Source organism: Chiloscyllium punctatum, chromosome 11, assembly GCF_047496795.1.
Source record: "Chiloscyllium punctatum isolate Juve2018m chromosome 11, sChiPun1.3, whole genome shotgun sequence".
Taxonomy (NCBI): Eukaryota; Metazoa; Chordata; class Chondrichthyes; order Orectolobiformes; family Hemiscylliidae; genus Chiloscyllium; species Chiloscyllium punctatum.
The window spans coordinates 91654835-91673107 of NC_092749.1; the positions used below are offsets into that span (position 1 = coordinate 91654835).

General features: G+C 43.3%; 1 protein-coding gene across 1 annotated transcript; it reads right to left on the reverse strand.

The window, feature by feature from the left end:
• Nucleotides 1-205: 205 nt before the first annotated feature.
• LOC140483196 (cystatin-like) lies at nucleotides 206-11776 on the reverse strand. The gene is made up of 3 exons (XM_072581255.1): nucleotides 11567-11776; nucleotides 6607-6714; nucleotides 206-489 (listed from the first exon to the last, which is right to left on the reverse strand). The coding sequence occupies exons 1-3, from the start codon at nucleotides 11774-11776 to the stop codon at nucleotides 400-402; spliced, it is 408 nt and encodes a 135-aa protein (XP_072437356.1). The 3' UTR covers nucleotides 206-399.
• Nucleotides 11777-18273: the final 6497 nt, after the last annotated feature.

Genomic DNA, 18273 nt, shown 5'->3' on the forward strand with positions numbered 1-18273 from the left:
AAAAAACTGAAGCATACGATCAAAGTATATTTTCTGCACACTACGTTAAAGGTCAATTTTTCTCCATCCAATAGAAGCCCATTGAAAAAGGAGGACTTAAAATTCCTTGAGGACGAAAAGCCTAATATTACCAGTTTTCTAAGCAGTAGGAGTTAGTGAATTTTCATGATGGTCAAAAAATACCACTGCCTCATTTACCAGGTAATTCAGAGTTTGATAGTTTTATTAGCTTTAGTGGAAGCTACAGTAATTTTGGTGTAGTGAGGCATTTAACATTCATGTTCATGATTTAATTAAAGGCTAGAACTGCTACTAGGATGCTGAAAAGTGGGAGTTTCCAGTGAATATATTAAACATTTAGTAACCGAATATAAATTAATTTGCTGCAACGCAGAAAATTCAGTTGTTTGATGGTTTGCACATCTTGCTTTGCAGAGAAGTTTCTCCAGTCCAAGCGATTGAAAGAACCTCAAATTTGCAAAACGTTTTCTGAAAAGTTAGATTAATAGTTGGAAGTTAGATTCATTCCATCATTACACTAGATCATGCTACATACCATCCAACAGGGTTGGTTTAAACAAAGAAGCTTTCTACTGATGTCATAGGAATTAGTTATAAAAGAGCTTAAAACAATCAATAAAACAAGTCAGTCAACAAATATTTTGCCTTTAGTAGTGTTAAGATTACATAGTACATTTCCAAGACAAAAGACCACTGCACAAGCAATTACCCAAATCAAGTTAAATTCAAGCTAGTTTCAGATCACAAAGTGACACCCTGTTGTGAATAAATAGCCTGAATCTTTCTGGATAACAAAGCAAAGGTGGGGCAGTGGGTGGAGAGGCTAGAAGTGAGGCTGACAAGACCAGGAGCAATGGAGGTGCCTGGTGGTGGTGAGGAATTAGCTCAGAGAGAGAGAAAACAAGGAAAGTGGAATGGGGAAGGAGGCTGCAAAGGGGAGTGAGCAGTTTAAATGTTTCAGATAGTTACTCAGCCAACTGAAAAACCAGGAAACCTGACAACACTGAAGGCATGGATTCCTTGCAAATGAAGGTGCAGTCTCTAAGACTGCAGAGCTTAGAGTTACTATATAGGGAAGGGAACAAATATGACGGATGCACTATAATGAACAAGGTGAATTAGATAAACTTCATACTGCAAAGTTTTATAATAAACTGCATGTTCCTACATCTCAAAAGCAGATCAGACTGCATTATTTGAAATGTAATTACTGTTTTAGAGATGAACACAGTCAGTCATTCAGCTGATTTCACTCGTCTGCAAAAATAATTTAGAGACATACGTTTTTATCATACCAAATGCCAATCTTTTGAAAAGACCATTTATTGCTAATTTATGCCTATTATCTTGGACCAATTTAAATACCATGATATCTAAAAAAGTAGTGTTGTGGTTTTTAAGGTTGACTATTCTGCTTCTGTGAGCAGAAATATGCTACAAGTCAACAAATATATAAAATACTAGTATGTAAATTCAGAACAAAAAAGGAGCCCCTGAAAACCAAGTGTACTCCTCCAGAAAATTAAAGTCCTTGAAAGTATTAATTGCAACTTATATTGCTTACTTATCATTTGACACTGGAGCCTTTACATCTTACAATCCTGGCCCCATTTTGAACCCAATGACGACCAGAACCAGGTTTATGACAAGCATAATTCCAGGGAAGCTATGCCCCATTTATAATGAACTGAAGACTCATTAAAGTTCGCATTCAGTTCAATGTACCATTTGTAAGTGAACCAGCCAAACTCCAACAATGCATAGCCTCACTATGTCAATAATTTTCACTTGCCTCCCTCACACCCACAACAATGCACACCCTCACTCATCTCCCTGTTCCAGTGTTCGCTCCCCACAACCCTATCAAAAATCAGCTGGACAGAATCCAGGTGTTATGAAGGCTACTTGGGTAAAGGGGTTGGAGTGCTGCTTGTGTGCAGCAAGGTATAAACAAACAATTAGGACTGTGGTATGGAAAGCATTGCCAGGAAGAAGAGTAGCATTCTGGGTAACAGTTAGAGGTGGGAAGGGGAGGAAGCAGGCAGTGCAGGGATCCCCTGTGGTCATTCCCCTCAACAATAAGTATACAGCTTTGGATACTGTTGGGGGGGGGGGGTGCGGGGAGGACAGCCTGGCAGGGGTAAGCTGCAGTGACCAGGTCTCTGGCATGAGGTCTGGCACTGAGGCTCAGAAGGGAAAGGGGGAGAGGAGGAGAGCACTAGTTATAGGAGACTCTATAGTTAGGGGACAGACAGGCGGTTTTGTGTACATGGGCGAGACTCTCGGTTGGTTTGTTGCCTCCCGGGTGCCAGGGTCCAAGACGTCTCGGACCGTATCTCCAGAATCCTTAAGGGGGAGGGTGTGCAGCCAGAAGTCGTGGTACACATTGGCACCAACGACATAGGTAGGAAGAGGGGTGGGAGGTCATTCAGGAGCTCATTCAGGAGCTCAGGGAGTTAGGCTGGAAGCTAAAAGCTAGGACAGACAGTTGTCATCTCTGGGTTGTTGCCAGTGCCACGTGACAGTGAGGCAAAGAATAGGGAGAGAATGCAGTTGAACATGTGGCTGCAAGGATGGTGTAGGAGGGAGGGCTTCAGGTATTTGGACAATTGGACTGCATTCTGGGGAAGGTGGGACCTGTACAAAGCAGGATGGGTTGCATCTGAACCAGAAGGGCACCAATATCCTGGGAGGTAGGTTTGCTAGCACTCTTCAGGGGGGTTTAAACTAATTTGGCAGGGAGATGGGATCCAGACTTGTAGTCCAGCAAGTAGGTTAGCTGTTTTTCAGGATATCCAAGAATGTAGGGAGGCTGTCAAGAAGATAGCATTGACAGGGAATACTTGCAGACACAGATGGGTTCAACTGTGTATACTTCAACGCAAGGAGTATCAGAAATAAGGTGGGTGAACTTAAGGTATGGATTGGTACTTGGGACTACGATGTTGTGGCCACAGAAACGTGGATAGAAGGAGGACAGGAATGGTTGTTGGAGGTTCCTGGTTACAGATGTTTCAGTAAGATTAGGGAGGGTGGTAGAAAAAGGAGGGGGTGTGGCTTTGCTAATTAGAAATGGTATAATGGCTGCAGAAAGGCAGGTCGAGGGGGATCTGCCTTTGGAGGTAGTATGGGCTGAAGTCAGAAATAGGAAAGGAGCAGTCACCTTGTTGGGTGTTTACTATAGGCCCCCCAAAAGCAGCAGAGATGTGGAGAAACAGATTGGGAAACAGATTTTGGAAAGGTGCAGAAGCCACAGGGTAGTATTCATGGGTGATTTCAACTTCCCAAATATTGATTGGAAGCACTTTAGATGAAGTAGATTGGACGGGGTGGTGTTTGTGCAGTGTCCCCAGGAAGCTTTTCTAACTCAGTACGTAGATTGTCCGACCAGAGGGGAGGCCATATTGGATTTGGTATTTAGTAACGAATCGGGACAAGTGATGGGCTTGTTAGTGGGTGAGCATTTTGGTGATGGTGACCACAATTCTGTGACTTTCACCTTGGTTTATGGAGAGAGATAGGTGCATGCAACAGGGTAGGATTTACAATTGGGGGGGCGGGGGGTTGGAAGGGTAAATACGATGCGGCAAGACAGGATCTGAGGAGCATAGGCTGTCGGGGAAGGATGTCATTGAAAAAGTTCCACATTTCAAGGAACAGATACAACATGTCCTTGATATATATGTACCTGTCAGTCGTGTGAGGGAATCTTGGTTGACGAGGGAGGTTGAATGTCTAGTAAAGAGAAAGAAGGAGGCTTACATAACGTTGAGGAAACAAGGTTCAGACAGAGCGTTGGAAGGATACAGGATAGCCAGGAGGGAGCTGAAGAAAGGGATTAGGAGAGCTAAGAGAGGGCATGAAAAATCTTTGGTGGGTAGGATCAAGGATAACCCCAAGGCCTTTTATGCGTATGTGAGAAACACAAGAATGATGAGAACGAGGGTAGGTCCTATCAAGGACAGTAGTAGGAGACTGTGTGTTGAGTCTGAAGAGATAGGAGGGGTCTTGAATGAGTACTTTTCTTCAGTATTTACAAATGAGAGGGACCGTATTGTTGAAGAGGAGTGTATGAAACAGACTGGTAAGCTCGAAGAGATACTTGTTAGGAAGGAAGAAAGATGTGTTGGGCATTTTGAAAAACTGGAGGATAGACAAGTCCCCTAGGCCTAACGGGATATATCCTAGGATTATGTGGGAAGCAAGAGAGGAAATTGCAGCACCGTTGGCAATGATCTTTTCGTCTTCACTGTCAACGGGGGTGGTACCAGGGGACTGGAGAGCGGCGAATGTTGTGCCCCTGTTAAAAAAAAAGGGAGTAGGGATAACCCTGGGAATTACAAGCCAGTTAGTCTTACTTCGGTGGTAGGCAAAGTAATGGAAAGGGTACTGAGGGATAGGAATTAGGAGTATCTGAAAAGACACTGCTTAATTAGGGACAGCCAGCACGGATTTGTGAGGGGTAGGTGCTGACTTACAAGTCTTATTGAATTCTTTGAGGAGGTGACCAAGCATGTGGATGAGGGTAGAGCAGTGGATGTAGTGTACATGGATTTTAGTAAGGCATTTGATAAGGTTCCCCATGGTAGGCTTATGCGGAAAGTCAGGAGGCATGGGATAGAGGGAAATTTGGCCAGTTGGATAGAGAACTGGCTAACCGGTCGAAGTCAGAGAGTGGTGGTAGATGGTAAATATTCAGCCTGGAGCCCAGTTACAAGTGGAGTTCCGCAGGGATCAGTTCTGGGTGCACTGCTGTTTGTAATTTTTATTAATGACTTGGAAGAGGGAGTTGAAGGGTGGGACAGTAAATTTGCAGATGATACGAAGATTGGTGGAGTTGTGGATAGTGAGGAGGGCTGTTGTCGGCTGCAAAGGGACTTAGATATGATGCAAAGCTGGGCTGAGGAGTGGCAGATGGAGTTCAGCCCTGTCAAGTGTGAGGTTGTCCATTTTAAAAGGACAAATAAGAATGCAGAATACAGGGTTAACAGTAGGGTTCTTAGTAAGGTGGAGGAGCAGAGGATCTTGGGGTCTATGTTCATAGCTCTTTGAAAGTTGCCACTTCGGTGGATAGAGCTTGTAAGAAGGCCTATGATGTATTAGCATTCATTAGCAGAGGGATTGAATTCAAGAGTCATGAGGTGATGTTGCAGCTGTACAGGACCTTGGTAAGGCCACATTTGGAGTACTGTGTGCAGTTCTGGTCGCCTCACTTTAGGAAAGATGTGGAAGCTTTGGACAGGGTGCAGAGGAGATTTACCAGGATGTTGCCTGGAATGGAGAATAGGTCATTTGAGGGGTGACTTGATAGAGGTTTATAAGGTGATCAGGGGAATAGATAGAGTAGACAGTCAGAGACTTTTTCCCCTGGGTACAGAGTGTTACAAGGGGACATAAATTTAAAGGGAAGGGTGGAAGGTATTTTGGGGGGGGATGTCAGGAGTGCAGAGTCAGAATCATTGGTGACCTTTAAGCAGCAATTGGATAGGTGCTTAAGCTAGGACAAATGTTTGGCACATCGTGGGCCAAAGGGCCTGTTCTGTGCTGTATTGTTGTATTTGAGGATGCTGAGCTGTTTCAGCAGTGGAACAAACTATGTTCCTGAAGCATTTGATACTAGCTCATGAGCAGGCTTTATACTTGTCAAGAAAAATTACTAAATTTGTGTAAAGACCAGGTAAGCATAGGACACTAAACCTGCATGGCTGTGGCTGCTTAATCCCACTGTTTTATGTGAAAATGCAGCAATTCAAAGTGTTAATATCCCACACAAGTACTACACTTACATCTCAACTTTCCCAGGGTTCCAAGAGGGACTAGCAACTTTAGTCACTTGCCACTTTCTACATCGAGAGATTCAGGACAGTGATATTTTTCATACACTTCAGTGGTGTTTTACGAAAAAGGTGGTCAGGATTTAAAAGAATTGTACCATATAGTAGGGATTACAGGTAGTGAGATCAAGCCAGAAGCAATTACATCTCCAGAATAATTAGAAGTTCCCATGAAAATTTTGCAATTTTACCTTCTTTCTTCCTTGTTAGCTCCCATCATTTCAGACAATTAAATTTAGACTCTTCTGCCCTGCACTCAGTAATTATGCTCTCATAAGTCATAAATGTACCAGATAAGTTCAAGTCAGAGCTATCTTCAAAAATGTGATGACTGCAATTTGACCTCCAGTAATGCTGGAGACTATTTTGATTGAGGGCACACAAATTCCCTTCTCGCCCCTTCCACATCCCTCCCCAGGATAATTCCTGCTCTTATAAAAAAAGTGTACACCTTACACTGTATATAAAAGGAAATAAATGGCAAGGCTCCTTCTATCTAAACACTTGTAGAAGTTTGCAGGATTTGCTGAATTCCAAAATCAACCAAGATTCTGCTCAGAGACCATTCAGTTTAAAAGAATCCAAATAAAACAAGCATTTGACTTAAATGGAATTCAGATTGCATTGGAAATGGTATAAAGTTTGGACTATTTGAAATGGATGCAATTAATTCTAGTTATTAATACAGACTACTAATTAGATCCCAAAATCCACAAGTGTTCTATTATCATAAATGAACATAAAGCCTTACATGTGGTGTTTCACTGAAATTGCAAGTTTCCAAATCATGAACCTGTCCTTGTTTGCATTGGGTTCTCCCCAATTCAACTTCAAAAGTGTACTTCACCCCAGCAACAATCTGAAAAGGAAGAAAGCAAAATGTTTAAGAAAATAATCAAGCCCAGTTTAGAAACAAAAAAATCCATGGAAGCATCAACTAAAATATAAGATTCATTTTATGCAACAACAAAAAAAAAATCCACATGACAATTTCTGCTCAAAATTACCAGCAAGAGGAAATGATGGAGGCTGCTACAATTACAATATTTAAAAGGCATCTAGATAGGTATATGAATAGAAATGGTTTACAGGAATATGGGCCAGTGATGGCAAATGGGACTAGATTTATTTAGAATCTGGGCAGCCTTGACAAGTTGGGCCAAAGAGTCTGTTTCCATGTTGTATATCTGATTCTATGACTAATCTGAATTAAGCAGTGGGCAAAGAAGAATTAGGAAAACTTTCAAAATTGAATTAGACAACTAACCTTTCAGCTACATTTAACCTTCACAAATTAAACTTTGGGTTCCCATGGCCTCAGTTACCACAATTAATGCTGCTTTCAGATCATTAAGATAAGTGAAATTAAAGGCTTCCCTATACACAGTTTGCAAACTGATTTAGTGAAAGTTAATGGTGCAACTAGTAGCACAAAATCAAAGATTCAATTGTGATTGCTAGGTTACCATTAATTAATAAGTTCACATTACCCTAGTCTCTTGCATTCCCAATGTCTCACTGTTCACCCTAATCAGATTGAGGGTTCCACTCTCGAAAACGTGAATGTAAAGGAAGCTAATTTTCAGGGCAGCACTGAAGTCCTGCATTGTGGATAAGATAATAAATCTAAATGCTGTCTCAATTGGCCATAAAACCATCTATAAATAGTTATCCAATTAGTCCATGCCCTAGCCACTATGTAACTGCATAGCCAACATCTGTAAAATAGGCAGTTTACTCAGCTTATTATTTGCCATATTTTATAATTACAACCACTTGAGTACTTGAAGTGGAAAGCACTTTGGGTCAAACAAGTTAGTTATTTCTTACCAATACTTACTGCGGGATAAATAGGACCACTAGGGTCATGGACTAAAGTATGACAATAAAATCATCTACAGAGGAACCTTGATTATCCAAATGACATGGACAGGGAGTATTTCATTCGGTTAGTCGAATGCTAGATAAGTTAGCCACACATCAGGACTTGGTGATCTTGTTTGGATAATCTGGAATTCGGTTAATCGAATGCCAGATAAATCAAGATTCTTCTGTACATAGAACTAGTTACTATCTGGTCATAATTTTGCCACTTGCAATAGGGTTTCATGACAAAAATATTAGCCTCTGTACCAGGGACAGTGAATTAGTGAATCGGTTCTATCATGCAACTAAGCCTGGGTAAAATACCTCAACAGTAATTTGACATCTCCAAGCACTTCCAGAACTGCACTGGGGTCAGTATGGAGTTGCATCCACAGTCTCAAAGTGACACTTGAGCCCACAAACCCCTAAGGACACAGGTTTAAGGTAACTGGCAAGAAAGAGGAGTGTGATTCAAAACTTCCTTTTTTTAAAAAAAATGATTTTTGAATGCACAGTTTGAGAATTTGGTGAGCAGATATCTAAACTTTGAAAGAATTTTGGACATGTACTTGGAGGGGGAGCTAAATGGCAGGGTTATGGGACAAAACAGAATAGAACAATTAGAATGGAGACAAATGGGCTGCATGACCTCTTCCAATGCAAACCACTTTCATGTCTTCAGAACTGACAACAGAAGGAACAAATATTAATACAAACAGAAGGGGAGAACGACAAGATAACAATATGGGCAAATTGTTGCAACAGATCTATCAAGTTATGAACAAAAGGCATTGAGGACTTAGATTAGAGGCAAAAGACTTGCCAATCACTAGTTTCTATTGACAGGGCATGGGGAATCCAGTTTGAAGGTGAAACTAAGTAGCAGGTCCACCAGCTCTAGAAAAAAAAGACCATCAGGGTGTACAATACCATCTTGCTATATTGAAATTACCACCTCACCAACATTGACCCTTTTAATTTGTCATTCCATCTGCCTCCTCAGGTGGGTGGAAGACTTCATTCTAGTATTCAAAAAAAGTCTATTACAAGGAAACAGATTCTTGATATTACTCAGTGCTATAGTTACTTATTCAAACCAACTTGAACACAATTTGGTTCCATCTAAAACCATCGAATCTGGAAGGGAATTCCACCTTCAACTCTACAGTTTTTCAGTTCTGATGTCTACTCTTGCTCTGTTAGGAGTCTATATTGTATCTATTTCCCATTATTGCTCATCATCCAACTACTGGTCAGACCATCAAGTACAGGAGTTGGGAGGTCACATTGGGCTGTACAGGACATTGGTTAGGCCACTTTTGGCATATTGTGTGCCATTTTGTCTTCCTTCTATCAGGAGGACATTGTGAAATTTGAAGAGGTTTGGGAGAGAGTGTTAAGGGCTTGAGCTATAGGAGAGGTTGAATAGGCAGGGTCTGTTTTCCCTAGAGTGCCAGAGCCTGAAGGGTGACCTTAGAGATTTTAAAATCATGAGGGGCATGGATAGGATAAACAGACGTGGTCTTTTCCCTAGGGAGGTAAGAGTCCAGAACTAAAAGACATAGGTTTAAGGTAAGGGGAAAGGTTTAAAAAGAGGCATTTTCTTCTTGCAAGGGGTGGAGGGTGTATGGAATAATCTGCCAGAGAGTGGGGAGACTGGTAAAATTACAACATTTAAAATGGCATCTGGATGAATATAAGAGTGCGAAGAGTTTAAAATAATACTGACTGCTGCACACTGCTCCCAGTCTGCCTCACAACAATACTGAGTGCTAAACAATTGTCCCAGTTTAGAGGGATGTAGGCCAAGTGCTGGCAAATGGGACTATATTAGTTTATGATATCTAGTTGACATGGACAAGTTTAACAGAAGGGTCTGTTTCTGAGCTGTACGTCACTATGACTTTATGACCCTTCCTCAGAACTTGGAAAAAAGCCAGTTTTTTTGGCTTTTGCTTAAACTAGGTAACAGGGGAACTCAAGGTGAAAGGAACTAAAATGTGCAAATTTGACAGCACTTTTCCAGCTTGACTTTGCACACAATCTCTACACTCTCTCTGGGCACAAGCATTCTGTTATGAACTTAACATCTCAATCACACAGGTCCCATCCTAAACTGTCACTCGTGATCTTTACCCCACCCTGCACCTGGTATAAGATAGTAGGAACCCTTCTCTAGTTTAATGCTGCTAAAAAAAATCTTCCAGTGTTTAATTATATCAAATATTCCAGGTCTGTTCAATAATTATTTTTTCAAATATAGCTGCCCATCCTCCTGGAGGGGAAGCAAGGACCACAGATGCTGGAAAAGCACAGCATGTCAGGCAGCATCCAAGGACCAGGGGAAAAAAAAATCAACATTTCAGGCATAAGCCTTTCATTAAGGCTTATGCCTGAAATGTCAGTTTTCCTGCTCCGTGGATGCTGCCTGACCTGATGTGCTTTTACTGCCCATCCTTCTGGATGATCCCAGAAGGAAAGTTCAACCACACGACAAGCAACCAAATCATCATCTCTCCCCCTCATTTTGTAAATTCAGTGGGGAGAAAAATCCTGTTTAGTTAACAGGACAATTGTCGGTAGGAGTCATATGGTGAAACCTCCAGAAGGAAGTTTAGCTGGAGCTAGCAATTCCTCTACCAAGAGATTTTTTTAGATTAGATTACTTACAGTGTGGAAACAGGCCCTTCGGCCGAACAAGTCCACACCGCCCCGCTGAAGCACAACCCACCCATACCCCTGCATCTACCCCTTACCTACACTACGGGCAATTTAGGATAGCCAATTTACCTGACCTGCACATCTTTGGACTGTGGGAGGAAACCGGAGCACCCGGAGGAAACCCACGCAGACACGGGGAGAATGTGCAAACTCCACACAGTCAGTCGCCTGAGGCGGGAATTGAACCCGGGTCTCTGGTGCTGTGAGGCAGCAGTGCTAACCACTGTACCACCGTGCCGCCCCAATTTTTAATTGGATCTTTTTCATTGGATCTTGCTATGATCAATTTCTTGTTGCCACAGTGCACAAACTACTTCAAAGATACTTTGTTGATGGTGAAGCCAATGATTTAGTCCCTACCACAAATCCTGTTCACTGACTAGCATTTCAAAAATGAGGAATGACAGATCGTTCACAATCTCTGCTACATGAGCCAACAAGCTTCACACAAACCTTTCTTCAGTTTATTCATACTTTTTTTCCCCCCCCTAGATTCCACTATTCTCATGGTTTAGTGTACAGGCTTCTACCCATCAAAATCCCCATTAAATGCATCTTAACTTGCATGCATCACTCCCACATTTCTGGTTATCCATTCACTCCTCATGCAACAACACCTCAGTGTCAAAACTTCTACAGCCCTTGTTTACAAGTTCCCTTCATGTCTCTTTTCTGTAACCTTCTAAAGCCAGTCTATCAACACTTCAAATTGTGATCTCCAAATTTTAACTGACTCGTTATTGAAACCTATGCCTTTGGGTTATAAGCTCTTGAATGCCCTCCCAAACCATTTCTATGTTTTGCTCATCCTGCAGGATCCTCCTCAAAACCCCACATCTTCAGTCAAGGCTTTGGCCATCTGTCTTAACATCTTCTGTGGCGCCCTACCTGTTAATAACGATATTTATATTAAAATGAACTACTATCTAATTGGCATTCACCACACGACACTTTTCTTTTGGTATTTGCAAGGGGTTGTCAAACTTTGCTCATGGTCTGAGCCAAGATTCATTACCACCCCACCCCCCCCAATCCTCTACATCTCTATTCCGTGGAGTTGTCGAACACCTTTTTTCCCCCAGGCTTAGGTGATTAGTGTTAGCCCCCCCCCCGCCCCGAATTACCTGCTGCTTGGCCGACAGGATCCTCACCACCTTGCTGGCGAACATGTCGTTGGACGCCTTGTTGTACGCGCCCACGGCGAAGTGCACGGCTTTCTGCAGCTCGGGGTCGTCCGGGGACACATCCTCGGGCGCGCCGACGAGCTTCTGGCGCAAGCCACACGCCTGCGCGGGTGCGGCCAGCAACACGCCGAGCACGAGCCAGGTAAACATCCCTCACCCTTTCAAACCCCAACGGTCAGCACAGCACAGCCTCGCGCGCTGGGCTCTACAGGGAATACACACTCACAGGCAACCAATCCGGATGCTGCGGTAGAGATCGTCAGCGACAGCTTCCGGTAGGACCTCCGCTGTTTGGAAATAGCTGGAAAAGTACAGCGGGTAAGGCAGCGTCCGAGTTGACTGTTTGGGCATACGGCCTTCAGTTTAGATTTCCTACAGTGTGGAGACAGGCCCAACCAGTCCACACTGATCCTCCGAAGAGTAACCCCACCCAGACCCATTACCCTCTTGACTAATGCACCTAACACTATGGGGCAATTGAGCATAGCCAGTTCACCCAACCTGCACATCTTTGGACCAAACCCGGCAGAAACCCACTTAGACACGGGGGGAAATGTGCAAACTCCACACAGTCACCCAAAGCAGGAATCAAACCTGGGTCCCTGGTGCTGTGAGGCAACTGTGCTAATCACTGAGCCACCGTGCTGCCCCTAATCCCCTTCAGCAGGAATGTGGAGCAGGAAAGGGGCAGAGAGATAAATAGAGGGTGGGGGGTGTGGGATGGTGATAGGTGGATACATGTTGGGATAATTAGGATAGGACCATGGCGAGGGCGGACCCCATAGGTGGGAAGGAAGATGGACAAGTGAAAAGGATGGTGCTGAGTTGAAGGGCTGGATTTGGGATGAGCTGGAGGCCAGGGGAGGTTTGGGAAACTAGTGAAGTCAGTGTTGATGCCATGTGGTTGAAGGGTCTCATTTGCCGAGTGGCTTTGATTTGACAGTGGAGAAGGCCCAGGATTTGCATGTCCTTGAGGGAGTGGGAATGGGAGAGGGAGTTGAAGTGGTTGGCCACAGGGCAGTGGGGTTATTTAGTGCATGTGTCCCAGTGATGCTCTCTGAAACATTCCATGAGTTGGCATCCTGCCTCCCCAACGTAGAGACCACCTTGAGAGCAACAGACTCCGTAGATAAGGTGGATGGATGTGCAGGAAAATCTCTGCTGTGAAAAGATCTTTTGGGGCCATGGATGGAGGTGAGGGGGCAGTTGTGGATGCAGGTTTTACAGCTCATGTGGCGGCAAAGGAAGATGCTGAGTGTGGAGGATGGGTTGATGGGGAGTAACAAGGGAGTCATGGAGGGAATGGTCTCTGCGGAACGCAAATAGGGGTGGGGAGGGAAATAAAACTTTGGTGGTGGGGTCTGAGTGTAGGTGGTGGAAATGGTGGCGAATCTAGAGATTAGTGGGGTGAGTGGTAAGGACTGGAAGATTCTATCCTTGTTGTGGTTGAAGAGGTAGTGTTCAGGGGCAGAGATTAGGAAGTGGAGGAGATGTGCTGGAAGGCGTTATTGGTCATGTGGGAGAGGAAATTGCAGTCTTTGAAATAGAAGGTCATCTGGGATGCCTTGGAGTGGAATTGCAGAGGTGGAGGAATTGGGAGTAAGGGATCGTGTTTTTACAGGGGTCCGGGTAGGGCGGTTGGGAGGAGGTTGCAGTCTAGGTAGCTGTGGGAGTCGGTAGGTTTGAAATAGATGTCTGTGTTGAGTCAGTGGCTGGAGATGGAGAGGTACAGGAAGAAGAGGGAGGTGTCGAATATTGGCAATGTAAACTTGAGGTCAGAGTGGAAGGTACTGGTGAAGTTGATGAACCATTCAACCTCCTCTTGGGAGCACAAGGCAGCGCTAATGCAGTCATCGATGTAGCGGAGGTAAAGGTGAGGGATGGTGCCGGTATAACTATGAAAGATTGTCTGTTCCATATACCCTACAAAGAGACAGGCGTAGATGGCTTTTCCACATACCCCACAAAGAGACAGGCCATGTGGGTGCCCATGGCTACCCTTCTGTCTGTAGGAATGGGAGGATTCAAAGAAGAGGTTATTGAGGATGAGGACCAGTTCTGTCAATTGAATTAGTGTGTCAGTGGAAAGAGACTGGTTAGGTCGACAGAAGAGGAAGAAACAGAGGGCTTGTAGGCCTTCACCATGGGGGATGGACATGTATAGGGACTGGATGTCCATGGTGAAGATGAGGTGTTGGGGGCCAGGGATTCCAAAATCATGGAGGTGGCGGAGGGCATGGTTAGTGTCCCAAACATATATGGGGAGTTCCTGAACCAAGGGGGACAGGACAGAGTCGAGATATGAGGAGATGAGTTTGGTGGGGTAGGAGCAGATGGAGACAATAGGTGTACTAGAGCAATCAGGTTTGGGAATGGGTTGAGTTTGATAGGGGAGATGTCATGATGACTTAATCACAGGAACATTTGTGCCAAGAGAAGGGGCTGTTTGTAAAGTCAAGCCCGAAAACAATGCTGCCACATACCAGAAAATAAGCAGCTAAAGCACATAGTCATAGAGGTTTACAGCATGGAAACAGACCCTTCGGTCAAACTGTTCTATGTCAACCAGGTACCCTAACCTAATCGAGTCCCATTTGGTGCATATCCCTCTAAATCCTTCCCATTCATTTACCCATCCAAATGCATTTTAAATGTTGTAATTCTACCAGTCTCCAACACTTCCTCTGGTAGCCCATTCCACGTACGCACCACCCTCTGCTTGAAAAAGTTCCCCCTTAGGACCCTTTTAAATTTTTTGCCCTCTTACTCTAAACCTATGCCTAATTCTGGATTCCCCCACACTAGGAAAAAGACCTTGTCTATTTACCATATCCATGCCCCTCATGATTTTATAATCCTCTATAAGGTCATCCCTCAGCTTCTGGCATTACAGGGAAAACAGCCCCAGCCTAATCAAGCCTCTCCCCCTAGCTCAAATCCTCCAACCCTGGCAACATCTTTGTAAATCCTTTCTGAACCCTTTCAAGTTTCACAATATCCTTCCAATAGGAGGGAGACCAGATTACACACAATATTCCAAAAGTGGCCTAACCAATGTCTTGTACAGCGCAATATGACCTCCCAACTCCTTACTCAGTGCTCTGACTAATAAAGGAAAGCATACCAAATTTATTCTTCACTATCCCATCTACCTGCAACTCCACTTTTAAGGAACCATGAACTTGCACTCCAAGGTCTCTTTGTTCAGCAACACTCCCCATTAAGCTTATAAGTCCTGGTCTGATTTGCCTTTCCAAAATGCAGCACCTCATGTTTATCTAAATTAAACTCCATCTGTCACTCCTCAGCCCATTGGCCCATCTGATCATCTCCTCATTACAAAAGGAGTGCAGGAGCAGAGGGACTTGGCTGTGCATTTATCTGCAAAAATGATTGAAGGTAGCTGAGCTGATTGAAAAAGCTATTAATGAAATCCTGTAATCTTGTATAAGTAAGATATGCCTTTGGTTTGATTGTTGAGTAGTGTCAGACTCCAATATATATCGAATAAAGTATATTTTTGACTTTGAAAAAACATTAACAAAATCCTGACCAGGCAGCAGAGGCTTACAAGTCATAGCCTCCCTGTACATGGATGACATTACCGTTTCCTGCTCGGAACTACGGACAATGTGCAGACTCATGAGCATTTGCAGCCAGTTCAAACTGACCTTGGGTGGAGAGGGTGGATCCTGTCAGGTTGTTCCCTGAGCAGACTATCAAAGTTATTTGGCAGAATGCCTCATCACCAGAACTTTCCAACAAACACCAAGACATCGATTGGCTGGTGGTCAGCAAGGCACTAGCTGTGAGATCCTTCTAAGCCCGAACTCTGTTCCACCATATGCTGCCTCTGAGGTGGCTGCAGGGGGATAGAGACTGTTACACATCTCCTTCTGGAATGTGCCTTTGCAAAATAAGGCTGGAGAGAAATGCAGTGGGTTTTTGTTGAGGTTCATCCCAATCAGCACCATGACTCAGGATGCTGTGGTCTTTGGCTGTACCCCACAATGCACACCAAAACAAAGGCATTGAATCAAAAATCAAAGAGTAATATCAACTTAGAGAAAGGCACACTTTGGTCTGCCCAACATTTGTTGGTCATCCAGAGCAAGGAATTGACCCCAATTGAGTGTTGCAGACTGGCACATTCCAAGGTCCAGCACTAGTTGGTGTGAGTGTACTTAAGCTTGGGGCAGCTGCCGCCAAAGTGCAGTGAGGAAAGATCTTTCGGCCAATGTTACATAGGGGTCCATTCGGTTATTGAACCCTCACCCCAGGTGCCTCAAATATATATAAATTAACCTTGTACAAGTAAGGGATGTATTTGGTTTGTTTGTTGGATACAGTCAAACTCCACTGCTTAATTTTTTATATGCTACTGTACAGAACCGAACTGCTTCAGTGACTGTATATAAACATATTTTTAAGAATAAGGTATATTTTTGAAATTATAAGAATTAATGAAGCATGCAGGATCTCAGGTTTTATAAGTAGAGGAATTAAGAAAAGGAAGTTAATTTATGTAAACCCCTAGTTTACCATCAATGAGTGTGTCAAATCTAATTCTGGGCACCATGTTGTGAGGACTCAAAGAGGCTGCAGAAAAGACTCATGAGGATCTTTGCAGGGATGACAAACTTCAGCTGTGTTTGTTGATTGGAAAACCTGGGGCTATTCTCCTCAGTGTAGAAAGTCCCTGTATTCAGACAAGATTCGTTCAAAGGTATTCAAAATCATAAGAGGTCTGAACAAAGCTAGGGAGAAGTTGTTTCCATGGTGAAAGAGTCAAGAACCAGGTGACACTAATTTAATGCTATTGGCAAAAGAAGCAGCATTGACATGAGGAAACACTTGTTTATGCAAGATGTGGTTAGGGTCTGGAATGCTCTGACCAAAAGATGGAGATAAACTCAAATGAGGTCTGTAACCATTCCACTGTTCCACAATTCCACAAATATCAATTAGTCCTGAGACACGTGAAGATAAATTTGGATACATAATATACCTTTTTAAGTACAATGATTGCCATTTTGATCTCAAAATGGCATCCACAGCACATGCGTAGAAGTGTGAAGAGTAGGCAAATCATGAGATCACTCTGTGTAATATTGATTTTAATACCACAGAAGAGCTCAACTCTCCAGTTAATACCCATTTTATCTTGACAGCTTGAAGATAAATTGCAACAGCAGGAAGGATTCCCCATTAGCACTATTGAAAGGAATCGTTAACTACATTCAGATTAATTGCTGTTGGACTGAGATTGACTGCAGTTGCGTTTAGTACTGTTAGATCAGGTTGCTGAGGGACTTGGTCCTCACTTTAAGGATTCTGGACAAGTTACCTTCTCCCATACATGGCAGTGGTATTGCATGAGGGGAAGAGTGAATAAAGGTAACTCAGAAGGATAAGCTGGTGGAGGAGCATTGGAAAACACTCAATAGGAAGCCATATGTGCTGAGAATGTTGAACGAAGAATTCTCCACATCACGGAGGAGGTGTTTAGCAACGTCTTTCACATGCTGCAGCCATAATTACAGTCCGACAGCAGGTTGAGGATGACACTGCCTTTGGCTGTGACTGTGTACCCAAAGCCTTAATGCACTGGATCCTTCTGGGCTGCAAACAGTTGATCTTTGTAACATTTCAAAATTTGCTGGTCACTGTTGCAGGAGGATAGAAGATTTAATGTGGTTAGAGAGATGGTGGAGGAGAAAGGGGGTTTAAATAGCTGTGACACTGGTACCGATTCTGGGAGGTAGAACATTTACAGACTTCTCCCTAACAAAGCCGGGATGAATGAAGTTTCTTAGTGATATTTGGGAGTATTTAAACTAACTTTGCAGGGGATAGTAACCAGGATGTAGTGTCAGAAATAGACACACAGGGGATCAGGATTGGCAGCACTAGAGGTAAAAATACTAATATATCTGGTGTGGTCAGACTAACAGGGAATGCAACAAGGTCTAAATTACATTTATATTGCATCTATGTAAATACACTGAGTGTGGTTAATAACATTGGTGACCTAGATGCAGATAGGCACATGGAAATATGATGTTGCTTCAGAAAGGGCAGGACTGAGTATATTTTTCTTATGGTATTCCTCTTCTTCAGTACAATTTTCATACTGTAATGCCCATCAAACAAAGAAAGCTTCATCAAACTGGTGGGCACCATATTCTGTGTTCACCTGGCTCATACCAAAACTCAAAGCATCAGTAAGCAGTCAGAGAGATTACTCTAGCTTTCCTACACAAGCTGGACTTGTATGTCGTGCTCTTAGTCCAGGAGTGGGTCACAAAAGAGTCCTTCATATCAGCTCAGCCTACACATTGGATGAATAGAGATGAGCTCCATGGAGGAAACTTACAATAAAACTGGGATTCAGCCTTTTTAAAAATTAAAAAAAAAGAGTTCAACCTGTGTTGCAGCATGAACATGTGGAAGAGACAGTGGGACTCCCAAGTTTGATATTATGATTGTATGTTCAAATCTTTGAGTAGGGTTTTAACTGACAGTTAAAATGTGAGTGCACCCAGTTAAACCAGGCTTATCCAGACTATCTGTGAACATTTGTAAATTATTCACCAGTGACACCATCCAAAACAATAATGAGTTATGAATTTAATATAAAACAATGG